This window comes from Artemia sp. Qi Xiang Cuo, chromosome 2, assembly GCF_049724085.1.
Source record: "Artemia sp. Qi Xiang Cuo chromosome 2, ASM4972408v1, whole genome shotgun sequence".
In the NCBI taxonomy this organism is placed as follows: domain Eukaryota; kingdom Metazoa; phylum Arthropoda; class Branchiopoda; order Anostraca; family Artemiidae; genus Artemia; species Artemia sp. Qi Xiang Cuo.
In genome coordinates, this window is record NC_142795.1 from 10,273,808 (window position 1) to 10,294,850 (window position 21,043).

At 37.3% G+C, this 21,043-nt stretch overlaps 1 protein-coding gene across 1 annotated transcript in view; it reads right to left on the reverse strand.

Moving 5' to 3' along the window:
- The window catches only part of LOC148954892 (uncharacterized), a 415,568-nt gene extending 404,666 nt beyond the window's left edge, over window positions 1–10,902 (reverse strand). Inside the window, exons 1-2 of the mRNA XM_089107977.1 lie at window positions 10,811–10,902; window positions 543–1,380 (exon numbers count right to left, since the gene is read on the reverse strand). Coding sequence (XP_088964103.1) covers window positions 543–1,380; window positions 10,811–10,817 — 845 coding nt within the window. The 5' untranslated portion in view covers window positions 10,818–10,902. The remainder of the gene's footprint in view (window positions 1–542; window positions 1,381–10,810) is intronic.
- Between the last annotated feature and the right edge of the window lie 10,141 nt (window positions 10,903–21,043).

The window sequence follows — 21,043 nt, forward strand, 5'->3', positions numbered from 1 at the left end:
TTGTTCAATCAATGCAAGAGTCTCTGAAGGCGTTTCATCCAAGAGAACATAGAAGTTGATGACGTGGTGCTGTCAAACCGTCCGCTCCGTTTGTTAACGCGTGACCAAAATGAAAAACACACCTTGCACAACTGTCCATCCTCAATCTATCACTGCTCAGACGTGACTACCAATGATTGGATAGGACTTCTACCACCGATATAACCCCTTGAGGGCGCTCTGGTGACGACTGAAACATCTTATGGTGATCAATCTCATTACTTTTTGGATATACTTTTCAAATAATTACCGAACTACTAAGTAAATTGTTCTCAAATGGGAGATCAAAAGGGCCATGTAAATCAAGAGCATCAAAGAGTGACTGCTAGATATATAGCCTGCTGATCCTCCTTTTGAGAAGTGCTCAGGAACATTTTTAGCAATTATCCTAGAAGTGTGAAAACGTCAGATACGCCCTTGAGGCATGATAGAGGTCATATACATTACTACAATAGCACTACTATTAAGACAAATACTAGAAATTCAAATAAAATAGTACATACCTTAGGTTAGGCAGGCTGAACAATACATTTGCCAAGAACTTGATGTCACTTGTACCTTCAAATTCGTCCTCAAAAATCAAAGTTTCAAGGTTTCGCGCTAATGGTGTTAGGAGAGAGTCTTTCAAAGAAGTTTTTAAAACTTTCTGAAGACTTTTCCCACGACCAGGAAAGACTTTTTCCGGAATCTGGAAAAGTAGCCTTGCTGCAGATTCCATGTTTGCAGGTACTCCCACTATATGCTTCAGTAAATGACAGTTTACTCCAAGGATTGAAAACAAATGGGGTTTCACCTCTACACCAATATCAAGCGTCAGACTTTCAAGACACTTTAATTTGCTTAAAGATTTGAAAAGCACTTCCAGACGTGAATCAAAATCAGAAAGCCTGGCACTGGAGCTAACTTCAGCTTTCAGCACACGCAAGTTTGGAGCTCTAAAAGTCACTATATCACACATATTTTGCACCTCTTTCAGCTCGCAGTCGCGCAGTCTAATACCAACTTCATTTAAAGATTCAAACAAAAATATATCATAGATTGAAGAAGCACTAAGGAAGTGTCTTTCTTCAAACAATTTTCGCAGAAAATATTCGCGAAATTTTTCACCAACAAGACCAGGAAGTATTTCAAGTCGATGTCTCACGTATGTGTCAATATATTTGGGTTCTGTTAACCCTAATGAAGACAATATACTTGATTCCTGGTGAAAGCACTGATATCGCCGTGCTAAGTCTTTTCTGAGAGAAAGATCGCCCAGAAAACTAGCCGCTAGTTCTTCAAGAGCTAGATTCTCAAGCTTTGGAAAGGACTTGGGATCGTAGTTCAACGGGCTCGTTATATCTAAAATGGAATCAAGCATTAATTGCGCACAAACCAAATTGTTTAAGACCATAATTCAAACACTGGAGAAAATTCATTAGGATGGTTCAGTACCAAATATGCCAGATCATGTCAAATGATTATATTTTGTCCAGTTACATAAGCCAAGCCATCAAACACGAATTGTCGACTGAAGTTTTAAGAGCATGGGTAATGATAAAATTCAAGGGTTATTTTTGGTCTACATAAGTTAGTTAAGTTTTGATGTTGCTCCCTAGTTTCAGTTGAAAAAAAAAAATTGTTTTTCATATTTAATTTTGGAAAAGACATGCCCGATTAGATATGTTCTTGTAAATTAAAGAGACTTACGGAATATGAAAAAATCAGAATGGAATGCTGCAAATTGGTCTCAACATGCTTATACTAAGCTTTTAAATTTGTTATATATCAATTCCTTTTATTTTACATAGATTGCTTATTTTTATTTATTGTTATGAATAATATAATGTACAATAGTTGTAGGTTAACAGAAAATAAATAAATATGAAATAAGATATAATTAGTGACAAGACAAAACAGATCAAACAGTGGTCTAGATAACAAGTCACATAATACAACACTAAAGTCTTAAGTAAAAGAGTTGGAATGTAATTAAAATTTTGGACAAAAGACGAAAATTTAGTTAAAATTTTCAATGAACTGTAGTTTTATTGAATTAGTTCTAGTTATTGTTTTTACTACAAAATATTGGGTGGACAAAGAGGGGTATTATTCTTCACATGGATTCTGCGTAAATTCTACTCGCTCTTCTACCGTTCTACCCATCTGAAGCCATCGCAACCTCTGCAATAGGGTTCTGTGAGTGTATTACATAAAAAAAAGTTTTATCATAGGTTTCTTTCTTTTAGACCAGGGCACTTCGTATCGAAGGATTTGTCGTAGAAACTTTGAAAAGGGCTCATTTGATTGGAAATTGGAAGGGCTTGGGAATTTTTAATAGCCGAAAGTGATGGGAGGGCAACTAACACCCCTTCCACGCCCATCATTTCCCCAAACACATCCAATCAACATTTTGAGATAGCCATTTTGTTCAACGTATTTAAAAGATCTGGAAATTATGTCTTTTAGGAGGACACTCCCCCCAGAGCCCTCAGGGCAAGGGTTGTAAGTTACGCTCTGGGGCCATATAAGGTTTTTATAGAAAAAGGTTGTCGTAGAAACTTCATAAAGGGCTCATTCGATTGGAAATTTAAAGGGCTAGTGCCGTTTCTAATAGTGGAAAGTGATTGGAGGGCAACTAACCTCACGCCCACCATTTCCCAAAACACATCCAATCAAAATTGTGATATAGCCATTTTGTTCAACGTAGTTGAAAATTCTGGAAACTGGGTCTTTGAAGATGACAACCCCCCCCCATAGCCCTCAGGGCAAGGGTTGTAAGTTATGCCCTGGGGGCATTTAAGGTTTTTATAGAAAAAGGTTGTCGTAGAAACTTCAGAGAGGGCTCATTTGATTGGAAATTGAAAGTTCTAGTTCACTGTTTAAGCGTCAAAAGATGTTGGAGGGTAACCAGCTCCCCCCCCTAAACCCTATTTTCCCAAATGCATCCAATACAAATTTTAAGATAGATATTTTGTTAAAAATAGTTCAAAGATTATAACAAAAATTCCGGTGTTGACAAAATCCACCAGGGCCCCAGGGCAGGCGTTATAAGTTATGCCCTGGGGGCATATATGGGTCTTATGGAAGGGATGCTCAAAAAGGGCTCACTCGATTAGAAATTGAAAGGGCTAGTGCCCTTTTTAAGGTGAAAGTGATTGGTGGGCAACTACAGCACTCTCACACTCACCATTTCCCCAAACACATGCAATAAAAATTTTGAGATATCTATTTTGTTCAACGTAGTTGAAAGTTCTGGAAATTAGGTCTTTGAGGAGGATAACCCCCTCAGAGCCCTCAGGGCAAGGATTGTAAGTTATGGCCTGGGGGTATATAAGTTTTTATAGAAAGTGTTGTTGTAGAAACTTCAAAAAGGGCCCATTTGATTGGAAATTGAAACGGTTAGTGCCCCCTAGCAACCGTTGACTATAATAGCCGTTTCTTTGAAGTTGACAGACTTACTACAACATCGTCCAACGCGGTCATAAAAAAACTGTAGGCCCACTTTGCCAAACAGGACATACCATCGCAGCTAATGTCTGACAATGGCCCTCCCTTCACCTCCAGAGAATTCCTCAGCTTTGCCAAATCCTGGGGTATATCACTGAGCACATCCAGCCCCGGATATCCCAAATCCCATGGACTCGTCAAGAAGGCGGTGCAGAGTAAAAAAACATCATGACCAAGGCAACAGAAAACAGAGAAGAACCCTTCCTAGGTCTACTTGAATACCAAAATACACTGGTTGATGGATTTACATCTCCTGATCAGTTCCTTATGTCCTGCCAACTAAGATCCATAATATCATGCACCACACATCACTTATAGAAGAAGGTTGTCCTGACTGGATAGCTCACCCAGAAAAGAACTGAAATGCCAGAAAATTCACCACAACAAATCAGACAAGGCTGTAAAACAGCTTAACCACAGCGATGCGATCCACGTTCAGAAAATGCCAGACAGACCGTGGAAACAGTCAGTTGTGCTTACTCATGCCAAACAGCCGTGATCGAACCAAGTGCAGACAAATGAAGGTACGATTCTGCAGAGGAACAGCGAACACCTATCAGCTTGCCCACATCAAAGCCCAAAAGGCACGAGTTTGGTCTGCCAAGGACTTGACGATGCCATAATCCCAGATATGGCTGCCAAGTCACCACCCTTTCCATTGCAGGCAGACCATTTCATGTCCCTGTTGCCAATCCAGGATAGGAATCAAACCCCTAGCCCCCGCAAGAATACCCCTGCAACACCATCTCAACAAGCTAGCAAGACCCCAACAACAGCCTGCACAAGATACGGCCAACTTGTAAGAAAACTTCTGAAACTGAACCTGTAGCCTACAGGCTGTACAAGTGATTTCAACAAAAAAAATTTTAGATAGATTAAAAAAAAATGGTCTGCCTGGAAGGAAACAGAAAAAAAGGGAGATTTTTAAGAGAAATGAGAGTAAGAAAGACTTTTGTCAGTTTTTTTTGCGACAAGAAGGAAGGTGTAGCCTGGGGTATATCAATGAGCACATCCAGCCCTGGGTATCCCAAATCCCATGGACTCGTCAAGAAGGCTGTGAAGAGTACAAAAACATCATGACCAAGGCATCAGAAAACAGAGAAGAACCCTTCCTAGGTCTACTTGAATACCAAAATACACTGGTTGATGGATTTACATCTCCTGATCAGTTCCTTATGTCCTGCCAACTAAGATCCATAGGATCATGCACCACACATCACTTATAGAAGAAGGTTGTCCTGACTGGATAGCTCACCCAGCAAAGAACTGAAATGCCAGAAAATTCACCACAACAAATCAGCCAAGGCTTTAAAGCAGCTTAACCACAGCGATGCGATCCACATTCAGAAAATGCCAGACAGACCGTGGAAACAGTCGGTTGTGCTTACTCATGCCAAACAGCCGCGATCGTACCAAGTGCAGACAAATGAAGGTACGATTCTGCAGAGGAACCACAAACACCTATCAGCTTGCCCACATCAAAACCCAAAAGGCACGAGTTTGGTCTGCAAAGGACTTGACAATGCCATACTCCCAGATATGGCTGCCAAGTCACCACCCTTTCCATTGCAAGCAGACCATTTCATGTCCCTGTTGCCAATCCAGGATAGGAATCAAACCTCTATCCCCCGCAAGAGTACCCCTGCAACACCATCTCAACAAGCTAGCAAGACCCCAACAACAGCCTGCACAAGATACGGCCGACTTGTAAGAAAACTTCTGAAACTGAACCTGTAGTCTACAGGCTGTACAAGTGATTTCAACAAAAAAAAAATGTAGATAGATTTAAAAAAAATGGTCTGCCTGGAAGGAAACAGAAAAAAAGGGAGATTTTTAAGAGAAATGAGAGTAAGAAAGACTTTTGTCAGTTTTTTTAGTGACAAGAAGGAAGATGTAGCATTCTTATTGTGTGATGTGCAACTTAGTTATTTCATTTATTTTCTAAGTAGCCTGGGTCAATAAACCATTCTAATAGAAAAGCATTACACCTACTGCATCATTGGTGCTTTAAGGCACCAATGATGGAGCTTTACTGAAAACAATATTGGTTCTTTACTGAAAACCATATGCGTCTGGAACAGTCTTGGAAAGAACTAATAAAACTAAACTGAATATTTGATGTATAATGATGCTAATTGCTGAAAGCTCACAAGTTCAAGATTTTATTTTGTGACAATTTTTATTTTCAATCATGCAATAAGTACATAAGAAAATATTTGTGATATATTTCATCCTCAATAGTTGAGGGTGTTGAATATAGAAGCTTCAATGCTCCCAGTATTTTAGATTTTGAATCTACTTTGGCTGCTATGCTATATAAAGTGATGTCTGATTTTAAATTACGATCATTTCCTTCAGGGGACTTTAATCTTCCTGAAATTCATTGCATTGATGAATCCAATTTTTGCAGTAGAGATTCTCCTTTTTTGTCTGGCTTCTCTGTAAACTCACTCTATCAAACAATATCTCAACCAACTCTTTTCAGAGAGGGTCAAGCTCCAAACATTCTTGATCTGGTTATTCTCAGCAATGCTGACCTTTTTATTAGGAATGTTATTTCAAGACCTGTTGGTAACAGTATTGTAATTATTTCAGGGCTATGGTTGCCTACTACACAACCTTCTTCTAAATAGCAAAAATATATCTATTACAAACTAGTCTCTGAAAGACTTGCCAAAGTTATTTGGGATCAACATATTAATGATGATACTGATGAGAATTGGTCAAATTTGAAGCTGAAATTCTGATACTGAAAAGTCTTGTACCAGACAATTTTTTTTGACAAAACATGCCCAAAGTTTAGCTTTTTAATTACTGAAATTAGTAGGCTAATTAACAAAAATCTCAAGCATGGAATCGTTTTAGAAAAAAGAAAATCTCAGAAAATTATCTAGTCTTCAAAACTTTTTGTATCCAGGTAACTAATCAAATCAAGAAGTTGAAGAGAAAGTTTGAGGAGCAATTGGCTGAGGATGCTAAAGATAACTCAAAATCTTTCTGGCATTATGCCTCTCAAAAATCTTGCAGCAGATGTAAAGTCCCTGATATCTTGCATGATAGTCAACTTGTTGCTGATCCTGAGATGAAAGTTGAAATTTTAAAACAACAATTCTCATTTGTTTTTTCCTCGAATTCCAAAACTGTCTTTCCCCCTCCTCCAGTATATGATGGATTGCTTGAGATAGAACCAATTTTAGTTATTGATACAATGGTTCTAAGGGAACTTGCATCCCTTGAAACTAAAAAATCTGCTGGTCCTGGCTGCATTCATCCTTGTATCCTGCATGAATGTCAAACAGTTTTGTCCCAACCACTTTCCTTGTTATTCAACTTATCATTGAATCTCTTCAGACTACCTCTGGACTGGAAAACTGTTCATGTCATTCCAAATGGCCTGATTGACTAAAGCTTTTCAAACATATCTTACATTTATATGGTCTCTCACCTGTATGCACTCTTTGGTTTTGATACAAATGGCCTGACTAAGTAAAGCTTTTCTGACATATATCACATTTATATGGTAGAAAGGGCCTTGCCAAAAATTATCAACCTAAGAGCATGACATCAGCAGTTGTTAAGGATCTTGAAATAATAGTCAATTCTGCATTTATTCAGCATATTGAAGCAAATAATCTTTTGCACAGCTCATGACATGACTTTTGCTCTGGAGGATCTGTTGATACCAATCTCCTTGAATTGTATGACAATATCACTAAGTTACTTGATACTGAGGGGTCTACTGACATGATTCTGCTTTAGTTTTCTACAGTTTTTGACAAAGGCTATCACAAGCAACTTACAATCAAGCTATGTATGTTCAGTCAAACTTGAAGAGAAATCCCTGCTCTGGATACTTGATTTTTTCTTCCCCAGCATTCTCAGTGTGTCCAGCTATTTGATAGCTCTAGTAACCATATTCTTTTATCTTTTAAATAAGTTTTGAGTGGAGTTCATCAGGAAAGTGTATTGAGTCCTAAACTATTTAACATTTTCGTTAATGATGCTATTCTACTTTCAGCAGTAAATTATTGCTCTATGCCAACAAATCAAAGCTTTTTGGATCAGCCTTGTCATGTGAAGATAATGCCCTTCTACAAAATAATCTTGGACTGCTTGGTCAATTGGCTGAGTCTTGGCTTTTTAAATTCAATGTTGCCAGGTACCATTTCATTTACTTTGGCAAAAAAAAAATCCTTGTCACTTTTTTTTCTTTTAGGCCACCCAATCTCCTCTGTAAATGATGTCAATCTCATCCATCTTCCACATTTTCAAATTTAATACTCTCCAGTTTAGTATTCAACTGTTCCTGAAAAGTTTCTCTTAAATTCTCATCCTGGAGTCTGCTAACATCATAACTTCCCGGGAGGTAGTTACTCTTCCTAAATTTCAACTTTAAATTAACCCTAGACACTACAAGATGTTGATAAAAATTAAAACAACCCCTAATTAAATCTCACAAGTTCATCAAGCAATTATGAATTATAAATTGAATGGATTTTATTTTTGCAACCAAAAAAATCCATTCAATTTTTAATTTAAAAAAAATCCATTCAATTTATAATTCATAAATTGGTTGATGAACTTGTGAGATTTAATTAGGGGTTATGGGCCAGGGGTGATGTGACCTTTATTATTTTGTTCAAGTATAAATATATTCTTTATTTTTTTATAGATTTCCATTTGTACATTGATTGCAAGGAGACAAGTGGAATGATTATAGACATTTGCTTTTGTTTATTGTGTTAAATACGCCAGTGCATGGAAGTTTTATTTAATATGTGAGTTTGATTCCTGCTTATTTATTTATATTTTATTTCTTTTATTTTTTCCTTTTCTTTTTTTTTTGTTTTTTCTCTCTCTTTGGGTGTTTAGTTTGTTGTATTTTGATGTATGTTATTTTTTTTTAAAACAACATTTTTTCGTTTTATTTTTTTTTCCATTGAGAAAGGCTCCCAGACGTGGATGTAAATTGGTTGATGAACTTGTGAGATTTATTTAGGGGTTGCTTAATTTTTTATCAACATCTGGTAGTATCTAGGGTTAATATAAACTTGAAATTTTGGAAGAGTAACTACATCCCATGAAGTTATGATGTTAGTAGACTCCAGGATGAGAATTTGAGAGATGGATAGGATTTTATATCAGGAAAATAATTTGCGAAGGTGCTGATGGTGTCTTAGGGGAGAAAGTTAGGAATGCAGCTAGAAATATTAGTGAAAAAGCTTTATGTTTAATATTGAGGAGAAGGGACTTGCACAGGAATTCTCTGAGTGATAGATCATATGAAAACAAAAGGAATGTAACAGAAGTGGAGAAAGCATAAAAATATGAACTAAGGAGGTGTGAAGTGGAGGCCATGGATAAAATTGCCGAGGATCTGGAAGATGCACCTAGACAGCATAATAGTAAAATATTGTACTGGCGGATTAATAAATTGAGAGTAGTCAATCTGGACTTGTCCCAGTTAAAGATAGGAGCGGGGCCACAATTGGCGATAAGAAAAGAGTTAAAGAGAGATAGGCAGAACATTTTGAGAATGTCCTAAACCAAGATGGAGTTGCAGGAAAAGATATAAAAGAAAATGAAAATCTTTGTGATAACTTGGACCTGAAGGAAGATTTGTTTTGTGAGGAAGAATTAGCAACAGTACTGAAAGGATTAAAAATAATAAGGCTCCAGGTGCTGATAGTGAGGTAAATGAGTTCCTTAAATGTGGCAGCTCTGAGGTTAGAAATAAGTTACTAAAGATAGAAAATCCAAGATAGAAAAAGGCCTCATCAGATGTTTTAATGCTTTTTGATCTGTAAATAATTTCTGAGGCCATACTTGCTAATCATGATAAAACAAAACAATAGCAAAAAAAAGGAGAAAAACAAGGATTATACAAGCCAGTGAGAAAATATGGACTAAAATGCTAATATTTTAGTCAAGACCTCTGCTTGACCATCCTCAGTGCAAGATAATAACATTACAATTACTAATAAAAATCCAAGGATATATTTTTTCACTGGCTTGTAGGCCTATAATCCTTGTTTTTCTCCTTATTTTTTTTTTATTTTTTTACTATTGTTTTGTTTTTGATCTGTCCCAAGCTTATAGGACTAATGTAAAATTAATTGGTAAAGTTCTACAAAATCATATTATTGAGTTAGGACTAAAGTGAATACACGATTTGATGCCTTTTTTTATGCTGATTACAAATATAATAAGCATTTCTATTGGAAATGACTTACAGCCCCCCCCCTATCTATGCCAATTCAGGGTTTGGTTTGGTATCTCCTATATCGGGGGGGGGGGGCTGAAATTCATTTCCAATAGAAATGCTTATTATATTAGTAATCAGCATATAAAAAAAGGCATCAAATGGTGTATTCATGGTAAAGTTCTATGAAATCATATTATTGAGTTAGGACTAAAGTGAATACACCATTCGATGTGTTTTTGGTCAATATCTACAAAATCATATTATTGAGTTGGGACTAAAGTGAATAGGCCTACACTATTCGATGCCTTTTTTTATGCTGATTACATATATAATAAGCATTTCTATCGGAAAAGAATTTTAGCCCCCCCCTATATACGCAAATTCAGGGTTAGGTTATGTTGGGTTAGGTATAGCCTATATAGGGGGGGGGCTGAAATTCATTTCCGATATAAATGCTTATTATATTTGTAATCAGCATAAAAAAAGATATCAAATGGTGTATTCACTTTATTCCTAACTCAATAATATGATTTGGTAGATATTGACCACCTTTTTTTATGCTGATTATGAATAGGCCTATAATAAGCATTTCGATCGGAAATGAATTTCAGCCCCCCCCCCCAAATATAGGCTATACCAAACCCAACCTAACCTAACCCAGAATGGGCCTATATAGGGGGGGGGGCTGAAATTCATTTCCGATAGAAATGCTTATTATATTTGTAATCAGCATAAAAAAAGCATTGAATGGTGTATTCACTTTAGTCCTAACTCAATAATATGATTTTGTAGAACTTTACCAATTAATCTAGCCTAGGCCTACCATAGCCAAGCCTAGTTAAGAAGCTTGAGTAAAGAGAAAAAGGATTGGCCCTTCTTATATGTTAAGGTAGATTCATAAAGGTATTATCTAGCTTATTACAACAGCCTAGCTTAAAACAATGTTTGATCAGAGACAGGATTAGCCTAGCCTATATCCTTACATGCCTATTTAGCACTAGGCTATAATAAATCTAATTAGTCAATGTGAATCTATAGGTATGAGGATCAAAACATACGTTTTTAGAATTAACTTACCTTCCATTCTTTTTTTTATTGTGACCTTTCAGCAATTCCTCATGGACCTACAGAAGACCCAAGTTAATTCCAGTTCGAATGGTGGAATGTCAGTGTTGCCTATAGTAAAACCTTGTTTGGATGTCAGTTTATATTTAAATTTCTACTGTCGTCAAACTGCATCATAAAAGTCGTAAAATCTAATTTAAAAAACAAAAATTTATTTATTATCAAAGTATTTCTAACGAACTAGCTCAGATTAATTTAAATTTTTTGATTAAGAAGGGTATTCGCATAGTTCGGCTAAAAGCAAAGGCGATTCTACAGGAAGTGGATGAAAAACATGCAGCAATCTAATCTGGGCTGCAGCGGTAGCTAGCAACCTAGTAAGAGACGATCACGTCCAATGTTAAGAAATATAATAACCCATAACTAATAAACATAGAGTCAGATCAAAACAAAAAGTACACCATTAGAACCAGTGTAATGGTGTACTATAAAAAAACTTTCTGTCCCTTAGCTTGAACAGCTATGGAAATATATTGGCTTGAAAATCAAGAAAAAAGGCAGCTACTACGCCATTCTGCCTAGACAGCATCTTTTTTTCTTTTTTCTTTTGTTTTCTTTTCTACGGGTAGCTTAGTGCTGGAACATCATAGAGAGCTGTTCAATGGCTCGTTTTAAAGAAAAGTAATGGGGCTAAAAACCTTTTGTAATTAAAACAAATCAATTCCTAGAAGTTTCAACTTACTACAATTACCCATTGCTGCGACATTGCTGATATATCTTTTTGATAACCTGTTTGTTCACATTCTTAATGAAATTTTTATCTCAATGCCTCTATCTTTATAAGCAGTTGCAACAGAAGAAGCAGTTGAAGTAGTTTTATTTTTAGTAGTGATAAATTTATCAGCGATAGTTGTGTTAGTAGTAGTGTGCAGTGTTGGTATTTGTAGTAATTAACAAAATAAAATTTCCACAAAATAAGTTTTTCAAGGAAAAGTAAAGAACTCCATTAAACATAAAAATAAAAAAAAAGAAAATCAAATAATCTACCAAGCGTGAAACTACCACAAATCAGAATCGATAAATAAATGAAACCCAAAACGAACAGAAATTACAATATATAACCGAGTCAAACTTAAAACGATTAGAAATTAACATAAGTTGGGCTTAAATCCCTAATGCTTTCCCAAGGCCAGAACATTATTTTCACTTTACTGAAAAAAACATAAATGTTTTTACTTTTATAACTTTAATGAATAAAATAATATTAAGATTTTGATTACTAAATATCAGTATATGTATATTAAACTGACAATGCACATTCATTTGTATTTTTTTTTTTCAGTTAAGTGCATATTATGTTCTGGCCTTAGAAGGTCATAAAGGTTTTGAGCCCAATTTATGTTAATTTCTCCTCGTTTTGAGTTTGACTCGGTTATTTATTGATTTGGCGGGCGTGAGAGGGGAGTTAGTCACTCTCCAATCACTTTCAACTATTAAAAAAGGAACTAGCCCTTTCAATTTCCAACCAAATCAGCCCTTTTGAAGTTTCTGCGATGATACTTTCAATAAAACCTTAAATGCACCCAAGGCATGACTTACAACCCTGATCATAAGGGATGGGGGGTTGTCATTCTGAAAAAGCTAATTTTTAGAACTTTCTACTACGTTGAACAAAATGGCTATTTGAAAATTTTGATTGGATATGTTTTGTGGAATGTTGGGCGTGAGGGGGGGTTTAGTTATCCTCCAATCACTTTCAACTAGTAAAAAGGGCACTAGCCCTCTCAATTTCCAATTAAATTCTTTTGAAGTTTTTACGACAACTCTATCTATAAAAACCTTATATGCCCCCAAGGCATAGTTTTTAACCTTTGCCCTGGGGGCTCTGGGGGGTTTGTTATCCTTAAATAAATAATTTCCAAGACTTTCAACTACGTTGAACAACATGGCTATCTTTAAATTTTATTCAATGTGTTTGGGGAAATTATGGGCGTGAGATGGGGGTTAATTACTCTCCTCTCACTTTTGACTAGAAAAAGGGCAATTTCAATTTCCAATCAAATGAGCCCTTTTTAAAATTTCTACAGCAACTTTCTATATAAACCTTATATCCCCCCAGGGAAAAACTTACAACCCTTTGACTGAAGGCTCTGATGGGGCTATCATCCTAAAAGACCTAATTTCCAGAACATTCGACGACGTTGAACAAAATGAATATCTCAAAACTTTGATTAGCTGTATTTGGGAAATGGTAGGCGTTAGAGGGGGCTTAGTTGCCCTTCAAACACTTTCGACTATTAAAAGGGCACTAGCCCTTTCAATTTCCAATGGAATGAGCCCATTTGAAGTTCCTACAACTTCGTTTTCTATAAACACCTTCTATGCCCCCAGGGCATAACATACGACCCTTGCCATGAAGGCTGTGGGTGTGGAGGGGTTGTCATCCTTAAAGACCTAATTTCCAAAACTTTCAACTACGTTGAATAAAATGGCTATCTAAAAATTTTGGTTGGATGTGTTTGGGGAAAAGGTGGGCGTGAGAGGGGGGTTAGCTGCTGTCAATACACTTTCGAGACTATGAAAAAGGGCACTAGCCCTTTGAATTCCCAATCGAATGAGCCCTTTTTCAAGTTTTTACGACAAATTTTGGAATAAAAACTTACATGCCCCCAGGGCATAACTTATAACCCTTGCCCTGAAGATTGTGGGGGGAGTGTCCTAATCAAAGGTATAACTTCCTGAACTTTGAACTGCGTGGAACAAAATGCCTATCTCAAAGTTTTGATTGGATGTTTTTGGGGAAATGGTGGGCATGGAAGGGGTGTTAGTTGCTTTCCAATCCCTTTCTACTATTAAAAAGGGCACTAGCCATTTCAATTTCCAATCGAATGAGTCCTTTTTTAAGTTTTTACGACAACACGTTCTATAAGAACCTTATATGCCCTAAGAGCATAACTTACAACCCTTACCCTGAGGGCTCTGGGGAAGATGTCATCCTCAAAGACCTAATTTCCAGAATTTTCAACTACGTTGAACAAAACGGCTATCTTACAATTTTGATTGGATGTGTTTAAGGAATTGTGAGCGTGAGAGGGGGGTTAGTTTCCCTCCTATCACTTTCGACTATTAAAAGGGTACTAACCCTTTGAATGTCCAATCGAATGAGCCTTTTTTGAAATTTCTACGACAAAGCTTTCTATAAAAACCTTGTATGCCCCCAGGGCATAACTTACTACCCTTTCCCTGAGGGCTGTGGGGGAATTTCCAATCGAATGAGCCCTTTCTCAAGTTTCTACGAAATATTTCAATAAAAACTGATATGCCCCCAGGGCATAACTTATAACCCTATCTCTGAAGCCCGTGGGGGGGGGGGGTGTCCTGCTCAAAGGTATAATTTCCTGAACTTTAAACTGCGTGGAACACAAAGGCTATCTCAAAATTTTGATTGGATGAGTTTGGGGAAATGGTGGGCGTGGAAGGGGTGTTAGTTGCCTTCCAATCACTTTCGACTATTAAAAAGGGCACAAGCCATTTCAATTTCCATTCTAATGAGTCCTTTTTGAAGTTTCTACGACTACGCGTTCTATAAAAACCTTATATGCCCTCAGGGCATAACTTACAACCCTTTCCCTGAGGGCTCTGGGGGGTTTTCATCCTCAAAGACCTAATTTCCAGAACTTTCAACAACTTTGAACAAAATGGCTATATTAAAATTTTAATTGGATGTGTTCGGGGAAAAGGTGGGCGTGAGAGGGGGGTTAGTTGCCCCCCAATCACTTTCAACTATTAAAAAGTGTATTAGCCCCTTGAATTTCCAATAGAATGAGCCTTTTTTGAAGTTTCTACGACAACGCTTTCTATAAGAACCTTATATACCTCCAGGGCATCACTTACAAGCCTTGCCCTGAGGGCTGTGGGGGAGTGTCCTCCTCAAAAACATTATTTCTATCAGGAAATAGACTACGCTGAACAAAATGGCTATCTCAAAATTTGGATTGGACGTGTTTCGGGAAATGGTGGGCGTGGAAGGGGTGTTAGTTGCGTTTCATCTACTTTCGACTATTAAAAAGGGCACAAGCCACTCCAATTTCCAATTGAATGAGCCCTTTTCGAAGTTTCTACAACAACTTCTTCGATACGAAGTGCCCTGCTCCAAAGGAAAAAAATAATAAATTTTTACGTTAAAAATAATAAACGATTTCCAATTGAACGAGTCCTTTTTGAAGTTTCTACGACAACTTCTTCGATACGAAGTCCCCTGGTCTAAAGGAAAAAAAAACAAATAATACATTATGCCAACATTGATCTTATATTTCCCCAGGGCATAACTTAAAATCCTTGCCCTGATGGTTGTGGGGGAGTGACCTCCTCAAAAACATATTTTCTATCTGGAAATCAACTAAGCTGAACAAAATGGCTATCTAAAAATTTTGATGGGATGTGTTTCCGGAAATGGTGGGCGTGGAAGGGGTGTTAGTAGCCTTCCAATCAATTTCAACTATTAAAAAGGGCATAAGACACTCCAATTTCCAATTAAATGATTCCTTTTCGAAGTGCCTCAAATTAGGTCTTTGAGGATGACACCACCCCCCCACAGCCCTCAGGGCAAGAGTTGTAAGTTATACTTTTGGGGCATATAAGGTTTTTATAGAACGCGTTGTCTTCAAACTTCAAAAAGGGCTCATTCGATTGGACATTGAAATGGCTAGTGCCGTTTTTAATAGTCAAAAACGATTGGAGGGTGACTAGCCCCCCCCCCCCCCCAAACCCATCATTCCCCCAAAAACATTCAATCAAAATTTTGAGATAGTCATTTTGTTCAGCGTAGTTGATTTCCACATAGAAAATATTTTTTTGAGGAGGACACTCCCCCACAACCCTCAGTTCAAGGGTTTTAAGTTATGCCCTGGGGGCATATAAGAACGATGTTAGCACAATGTATTTTTTTTTTCCTTAGAGCAGGGCACTTCGTATTGAAGAAGTTGTCGTAGAAACTTCGAAAAGGGCTCATTCAATTGGAAATTGGAGTGGCTTGTGCCATTTTAATAGTTGAAAGTGATTGGAAGGCAACTAGCACCCCTTCTGCGCCCGCCATTTCCCGAAACAAATCCAATCCAAATTTTGAGATAGCCATTTTGTTCAGCGTAGTTGATTTCCGCATAGAAATTAGGTTTTTGAGGAGGACACTCCCCCAAAGCCTTCGGGGCAAGGGTTGTAAGTTATGCCCAGGGGGAATGCAAGGTTTTTATAGAATACGTTGTGATAGAAAATTCAAAAAAGGCTCATTCGATTGGAAATTCAAAGGGCTAGTGCCCTTTTTAATAGTCGAAAGTGATTGGAGGGCAACTAGCCCCCCTCTCACGCCCACCTTTTCCCCAAACACATCCAATAAAAATTTAGAGCTGGCCATTTTATTCAACGTAGTTTCAGTTCTGAAAATTAGGTATTTGAGGATAACAACCCCCCACAGCCCTCAGGGGAAGGGTTATGTGTTATGCCTTAGAGGAGTGTAATGTTGTTATAAAAAGCGTTGTGGAAGAAACCTCAAAATTAGCACATTTCATTGGAAATTGAAATGGCTAGTGCCCTTTTTAATAGTCGAAAGTGATTGGAAGGCAAATAACACCCCTTCCACGCCCACCATTTCCCTTAACACATCCAATCAAAATTTTGAGGTAGCCGTTTTGTTCCACGTAGTCTAAAGCTCAGGAAATTATACCTTTGAGCAGGATGCTCCCCCAAAAGTCTTCAGAGCAAGGGTTATAAGTTATGCCCTGGGGGAATATAAGATTTTTATTGAAATCTTTGCCGTAGACACTTGAATAAGGGCTCATTCGATTGGAAATTCAAAGGGCTAGTGCCCTTTTTAATAGTCGTAAGTGATTTGATGGTAACTAACCTCCCTCTGATGCCCACCTTTTCCTCAAACTCATCCTATCAAAATTTTTAGATAGTCATTTTATTCAACATAGTTGACAGTTTTGGATTTTAGGTCTTTAAGGATGACAACCCCTACCCCCACAGCCCTCGGGACAAGGGTTGTAAGTTATGCCCTGGGGGAATATAAGGTTTTTATTGAAAGTTTTGTCGTAGAAACTTCAAAAGGGCTCATTAAATTGGAAATTGAAAGGGCTATTGTCTTTTTTAAATAGTTGAAAGTGATAAGAGAGCGACAAACGCTCCTCTCACGCCCATCATTTTCCGAAACATATCCAATCAAAATTTTGAGATATCCATTGGCACTTCGTATCGAAGGAGTTGTCGTAGAAACTACGAAAAGGGCTCATTCGATCGGAAATTGGAGTGGCTAGTGCCCGTTTTAATAGTCGAAAATGATTGGAAGGCAACTAGCCCCCCCCCGTCCATCATTCTCCCAAACACATCCATTAAAAATTTTCAGATAGCCATTTGTTAAGCGTAGTTGATTCCAGATAGAAAACATTTTTTTTGAGGAGGTCACTCCCCCACAACCCTCAGGGCAAGGTTTTTAAGTTATGCCTTGGGGGCATATAAGAACGATGTTCGTACAATGTATTATTTATTATTTTTTCCTTTAGACCAGGGCACTTCACAAATGGCTATCTTAACAAATGGCTATCTGAAAATATTAATTGGATGTGTTTGGAGGAATGATGGACGTGGGGGGGGGGGGCTAGTTGCCTTCCAATCACTTTTGACTATTCAAAAAGGCACTAGCCAATCCAATTTCCAATCGAATGAGCCCTTTTCGAAGTTTCTACGACAAATCCTTCGATACGAAGTACCAATAGATATCTCAAAATTTTGAATGGATATGTTTGGGAAAATGGTGGGCATGAGAGGGGCGTTAGTCGCTCTCCAATCACTTTCAACTATTGAAAAAGGTATAGTTTACAACCCTTGTCCTTAGGGCTGTGGGGGTAGGGGCTGCCATCCTTAAAGACCTAAAATCCGAAACTTTCAACTACGCTGAACATAATGGCTATCTAAAAATATTGATTGGATGTGTTTGGGGAAAAGGTGCGTTCAAGAGGGATGTTAGTTGCCCTCCAATCACTTTCGACTATTAAAAAGGGCACTAGCCCTTTGAGTTTACAATCGAATGAGCCCTTTTTCAAGTTTCTACGACAAAGATTTTAATAAAAACCTTATATTCCCCCAGGGTATAACTTATAACCCTTGCCCTGAAGACTGCTGGTAGAGCGTCCTGCTCAAAGGTATAATTTCCTGAACTTTAAACTGAGTGGAACAAAATGGCTATCTCAAAATTTTGATTGGATGTGTTCGGGGAAATAGTGGGCGTGGAAGCGGTGTTAGTTGCCTTTCAATCACTTTCGACTATTAAAAAGGGCACTAGTCATTCCAATTTCCAATCAAATGAGTCCTTTTTAAAGTTCTACGACAACGCGTTCTATCAAAACCTTATATGCCCCAGGGCATAACTTACAACCCTTGCCCTGAGGGATTTGGGGGGTTGTCATCCTCAAAGACCTAATTTCCAGAACTTTAACTACTTTGAATAAAATGGCCATCTCAAAATTTTGATTGAGTGTGTTTGGGGAAAATGCGGGCGTGAGATGGGGGCTACTTGTCCTCCAATCACTTTCGACTATTAAAAAGGGGACTAGCCCTTCAAATTTCCAATCGAATAAGCCTTTTTTGAAGTTTCTATGACAACGCCTTCTATAAAAACCTTATATACCCCCAAGGCATAACTTACAACCCCTGCCCTGAAGGCTGTGGGAGAGTGTCCTCCTCAAAAATGTAATTTCTATGTGAAAATCAACTACGCTGAACAATATGGCTATCTCAAAATTTTGATTGGATGTGTTTTGGGAAATGATGGGCTCAGAAGGGGTGTTAGTTGCCTTCCAATCACTTTTGACATATAAAAGGGCACAAGCCATTCCAATTTCCAATTGAATGAGTCCTTTTCGAAGTTTATACTTCTTCGATACGAAGTGCTCTGCTCTATAGAAAAAATAAATAAATAATACATTGTTCCCACAACGTTCTTATATGCCCACAGGGCATAACTTAAACCCTTTCCCTGAGGGTTTGAGGAGTGTCCTCCTCAAAAATATATTTTCTATTTGGAAATCAACTACGCTGAACAACATGGTTATCTCAAAATTTTGATTGGATCTGTTTGGGGGAATAATCGGCGTGGGGGGGGGGGCTAGTCGTCCTCCAATCACTTTTGACTATTCAGAAAGGACACTAGCCACTCCAATTTCCAATCGAATGAGTCCTTTTCGAAGTTTCTACGACAACTATTTCGTTACAAAGTGCTCTGGTATGAAAAAAAAAATACATTATACCATCGTTCTTTTCTTAGGCAGCGCGACTGCGCTGCCTATGATAGGGGTAGTATCCAAATATTACCTTTTTTATTATTTCCCCGTATCATTTCCTGTAAGTTCCATATCATAGGCAGTGCAATAGCGCTGCCTAAGTAAAGAACGATGTTGGCACAATGTTTTTCTTTGGTTTCTTGGTCTTAGACCAGGACACTTCGTGTCGAAAGAGCTGTCGTAGCAACTTCAAGAAGGGTAAATTCGATTGGAAATTGGAATGGTCAGTGCCCTTTTTAATAATCGAAAGTTATTGGAAGGCAACTAAAACCCCTTCCACGTCCACCATTTCCCCAAACACATCCACTCAAAATTTTGAGCTAGCCATTTTGTTCAACGGAGTTGAAAGTGCTGTAAATTATATCTTTGAGCAGGACACTCCCCCCACAGTCTTCAGGGCAAGAGTTATAATTTATGCCCTGGGGGCATAAAAAGTTTTTATTGAAAGCTTTGTCATAGAAACTTGAAAAAGGGCTCATTTGATTTGAAGGACTATTGCCCTTTTTAATGGTCGAAAATGATTTGAGGGCAACTAACCCCCCTCTCTCGCCCACCTTTTCCCCATACACATCCAATCAAAATTTTTAGATAACAATTTTGTTCAACGTAGTTGAAAGTTTTGGAAATTAGGTCTTTAAGGATGACAACCCTCCCCCTCACACACACACACACACAGCCCTCAAGGCAAGAGTTGTAAGTTATGCCCTGGGGGCATATAAGGTTTATTTTATACAAAGCGATGCTGTAGAAAGTTCAAAAGGGCTAATTCGATTGGAAATTGAAGGGGCTAGTGCCCTTTTTAATAGTCGATAGTGATTGAAGGGTAACTAACCCCCCTCTCGAGCATTCCCAAAGGCATCCAATCAAAATTTTGAGATATCCATTTTGTTCAGTATAATTGTAAGTTCTGGAAATAAGGTCTTTGAAGATGATTAATTAAAAAAAACTTTCCGAAAAATAAGTTTTTCAAAGAAAAGTAAAGGCCATTTTAAACTTAAGCTCAGCAGATACAAATACCTGTTAAAATTGAAACTCAAACGACCAGAAATTAATATTAAAGAATAAATGAAACCTAAAACGAACAGAAATTAAATAAACAAGCTTAGCAAAAAACATACAAGAAGTAAAAATATAAATAAATAAATAGATCTTAAGGCGAGTAATGCTGAGATTGAGTGTGAAAATCAAGCTTAAAACAAAAAAAAAATTGCTATTGAAGTATAAATGAAACTTAAAACGAACAGAAATTAAATAAAAAATCAATGCAAACAAACATTCAATTGATATTAATGTAAATGAGTAGCAAAATCTTAAAACAAGTGAAACTTAAACTGAATATACAAATCAAGCTTGAAACGACCAAAAATCACTACAAGCAAGAGTTTGTGTATCGCCTCCTTCTCTCACTGTAAAAGTCTATAACTCACTGCGTCTTTGGTGCTTTACTGAAAACCAATTTTATAAAAAATATTTTCTTTTGTGCTTACTATTGAAAAAAAAACATTAAAATTAAAGTAAAATTTTGAACTGACGAGCTTTCAGCAATTAATATAATTATACATCAAATACTCAGTTTAATTTATGAGCTCTTTCTAAAGTTTTTCAAGCAAATATAGTTTCACTACAAACAAGAGTTTGAATACTATCCCCTTATTAAACTGTAAATCATAGGCAGCGCAATAGCGCTGCCTAATTAAAGTACGAATTTGGGACAATTTATTATTTATTTATTATTAATTAAAAAAACTTTTTCCACAAAATAAGTTTTTCAAAGAAAAGTAAAGAACTCCATTAAACAAAAAATGAGCAAAAGAAATATCAAATAATCTAGCAAGCGTGAAACTACCACAAATCAGCATCGATAAATAAATGAAACCCAAAACGAGCAGAAATTAGTAGGAAAGGGTCGGAA